This window comes from Humulus lupulus, chromosome 1, assembly GCF_963169125.1.
Source record: "Humulus lupulus chromosome 1, drHumLupu1.1, whole genome shotgun sequence".
Taxonomy (NCBI): Eukaryota; Viridiplantae; Streptophyta; class Magnoliopsida; order Rosales; family Cannabaceae; genus Humulus; species Humulus lupulus.
In genome coordinates this window covers 4,667,482-4,671,019 of record NC_084793.1, presented here as the reverse complement: position 1 = coordinate 4,671,019, position 3,538 = coordinate 4,667,482, and the positions used below count along the sequence as shown (strand labels likewise).

At 37.8% G+C, this 3,538-nt stretch overlaps 1 protein-coding gene across 1 annotated transcript; it reads left to right on the top strand.

Moving 5' to 3' along the window:
• The first annotated feature begins 1,801 nt into the window (after positions 1 to 1,801).
• LOC133792539 (uncharacterized) lies at positions 1,802 to 3,137 on the top strand. Its single transcript, XM_062230737.1, has 3 exons — positions 1,802 to 1,895; positions 2,005 to 2,249; positions 2,334 to 3,137. The coding sequence occupies exons 1-3, from the start codon at positions 1,805 to 1,807 to the stop codon at positions 2,679 to 2,681; spliced, it is 684 nt and encodes a 227-aa protein (XP_062086721.1). The 5' UTR covers positions 1,802 to 1,804; the 3' UTR covers positions 2,682 to 3,137.
• The last annotated feature ends 401 nt before the right edge of the window (positions 3,138 to 3,538 follow it).

Here is a 3,538-nt window from a genome sequence, read left to right as displayed (position 1 = left end):
GAGAATGAAACAAATATCATTGGGTTGAAATCCCACGATTGTCATGTTATAATGCAACGATTATTGTCTGTGGGTGTTCGCAAGTTTCTCCCAAAAGATATATCGACCACCATTTCTGAACTATGTAGTTTTTTCAGGCAACTATGTTCGAGGACTATAAATGTTACAGATATGGAGGAAGCACAAAAAGACCTTGTTTTGATATTGTGCAAGATGGAGTTGATCTTTCCTCCGGCTTTTTTTGATATAATGATTCACTTGGTCTTACATTTGCCTGAAGAAGCAATTTTGGGTGGACCGGTATTTATGAGATGGATGTATCCTTTTGAAAGGTACATGAAAAAATTGAAGAACTACGTGAGAAATAAAGCTCGTCCTGAAGGGTCAATAGCTGAAGGCTATGTCGCTGATGAGGCTATGACATTTTGTTCGATGTATTTCAAAGGGGTTGAAACTAAATTTAATCGTCTTGATCGCAATAAAGATGAGGTGTATGTCCCACGACACCTTACTGTGTTTCAATCTCAATGTCGTCCCCTAACAAAGGGAACTCTCAAGCCTCTCGATCTTGCGACTCGTGAAATGGCTGAATGGTTCATCATTAACAATTCACCCGAAATTCAGGATTACTTAGAGTAAGTTTATTCCCTTTAAAGTGAAATTTATGTTTATTCCAAATTATTTTATCTAATGTAGTCAAAGCTTTCAAATTTACAGCGAACACCTAGTAGAGATCAAACTGAAATTCCCAGATGGTGATCATAATCTTTTACAGAAGAAAAATTTTCGCCAGTGGTTTCATAAGAAGGTAAAATTGAGATTATTTTTAAACCTTTATTATTGTAATGATATTTTTATCATTCTAATATAGGTTTATTAATTTATTTAGATATATGACTTGCACAAACAAGGATCTTTAGAGAATGGTGATGAGTTGCTAGCTTTAGCATCTGGGTCAGATCACTTGGCAACATACTACGAAGGTTGTATAGTTAACGGTGTTCGATTTATCGCTTATGACCGAGATCAAAAGCGCACCACACAAAATAGTGGAGTGTCTGTTGCGGGAACTGAAGGTTTTAACTATTATGGCACGCTTCAAGAAGTACTGGTCTTATCTTTCACTGGTGCATATTCAGTTGCATTGTTTAGGTGTAAATGGTTTAACACTGATCCAAGCAAGAAGAAAACAATCACTGAAAATAATATCACCAGTATACACGTTAGTAGCGAATGGTACAAAGATGAGCCTTATATACTTGCTAGCCAAGCTAAGCAAGTATTCTATCTCGATGATCTACTTAGAGGCCGACACTGGAAAATTGTTGAGGATGTCAATCACCGTCAAATTTGGGACATCAAGGACGATGAAGCTGATGCAGATGTTGATGTTGTACATGACAGAAACTCATCAAATTTTGTGTTGACCGTGGATCTCGGTCAGTTGGTTATGGAATCTCATGAACCTGCAACATATATTGGCACTATACAAAATTCACCTGCTGATCAATTAGAAGAAAATTTCATAAATGATGACTTAGGCGAAGAAGAAGTCGATGAAGAAGATGAATTGCTAGTTGATATTTGTGAAGATGATGTTAATCATGTGTCTCCGATTGATGTTAATTTAATTAATGATGAAAGTGATAGTGATTATTCTACTTAGTTTTTATATTTTTGTAATAAAGACAATTGTTTAAAATATAATATATGAGACTTGTAATCATGATGTTCATTTCCATTGGTGATATTTGATACTAACTAACAATTTAATACTAACTAATCATTTTTGTTCCTAAGTACAATGTCAGCAGATATAGCCACCTCTCACGGCGGAGATGGTGGAGGTCTAGACCCGCCAGATCCTAGTAGAGTACCCTCTTCCTGCGAGTCAGGTTAATAATAATTTTCAAAATTTGCTCATAGCTTGAAAGTCAAGCTCAACGAATGTTTAAATATAATATTAAAATTTCAAATTTTGGTTATTCTTCAAAATGTGGATAGCTGAAGTGCCGAGAAGAAAGGGTCGTGGCCTGGCTAATTCGAAGCCACTTGAAATTCGAAGGCGAAATGCTGGGAAACCACTAGATCTTCAGCTTGATCCTAGGACGGACAAAGTGGTTGGCTTGGAGGACCAAGCTTTTGTCCGCGAGATAGGCCTCCAAGTCACTTTGTTGTTGCCAGGACATTACTTGGATTTCGCTGATGTACCTCAACAATTTAAGGAACAAGTCGTACAAAGGATGAAGGTACAAATTTAGAACAAGTCTTGTGGTATAATTTTTTTATTAAAATCATTTACAAACTAAACTAACGTGTTATTTTGAATGTAGTATTTTTATAATGTTGATGGTCATCCAGAACCCGAGAGAGTTATGAAAACTATCTACACAGAGATGCGCAAAAGATATTCTGAGAGAAAGAACATCAGACATACTCACTTCAAAAAATATTACTCTAATCCGGAAGATTTGCAGAGTGTTTTAGTTGCCCCACCTGACCATTGCTCCAAGGAGAGTTGGAAAGATATTGTTCAGTTGTTTTTGAGCCCAAAATTTATCGCGCGATCCAACCAAAACAAGAAAAACAGAAAAGAAATGAAGTATACATCGACGCAAGGCACAAAATCGATGGCAGCTAAGCGTCACCAATTTGTAAGTAAAAATATTAATTTAATTTAACAAAATTTTACATTCTAACTTCCTATCTCTAAATTTGTATAGGCGAACCCTGATGAACATGTTATTGATACTTGGAAAGATAGCCATTTGAGAAAATCGACAAAAGTTTTTGTCAACGACACAGCTCGAGAAACTTTTGTAAGTTTAAACTTTTGTGTTATTATTTTCATTAAACTATGTTACTGATGTGTTTCTAACACTTTTTATGAACAGGAAAAAATGACGGAAGAGCTTGAGAGGGCACGACTTCAAAGCCAATCTCAAGGACCGACGGAGGGATCTGAAACTGGATCTGCTGCTGAATCCTCATCGATCGATCAGTACGAGATTATGAGTAAAGTACTTGGGGAGAGGTCTGACTTTCAAAGAGGAGTAGGTTACAGCAAAGGCAAAGGGAAAAAATCAGCTTCCAGCTCCACAAGTCAAAGTCAGTCACAGGCCCAACCTGCTCATACACCTCAGGAAGACATGACTACTATGGCGGAAATGATGAAGTCAATGCGTGAAGAGATCCGGATGTTGAAATCTCAACAAGGTCCATCTGGTAATCCTCAGCATACCAGTACAGAAGCTGAGTCGCGGTTTGAAAGCCTTCTCCAACGATATTTACCATCACAACCTGAAGGTGGTATATCTTCTCATAGTCCACCTCCTTGGTCGATGCCACAACAACAACAACATGTGTATCCACCTCAACAGAATTATCCAAACACGTATGGACGCTCCTCCCAGTCCCCTCCTTTTTATTACCCCGACCTCCCTACAGGATCTCAGACGTCACATCCTAGGCAGCAGCATCCACAGCAGATGTATGGTCAATTTGTGAGTTCGTCGCAGCAGCAGAGGTATGGTCAGTT

Coding starts and splice junctions, on each gene's coding strand:
- LOC133792539 (XM_062230737.1), top strand. CDS start 1,805: ATGTCAGCAGATATAGCCACCTCTCACGGCGGAGATGGTGGAGGTCTA. Junction 1,896..2,004: donor ACCCTCTTCCTGCGAGTCAG/GTTAATAATAAT, acceptor AAATGTGGATAG/CTGAAGTGCCGAGAAGAAAG. Junction 2,250..2,333: donor AAGTCGTACAAAGGATGAAG/GTACAAATTTAG, acceptor TTTTGAATGTAG/TATTTTTATAATGTTGATGG.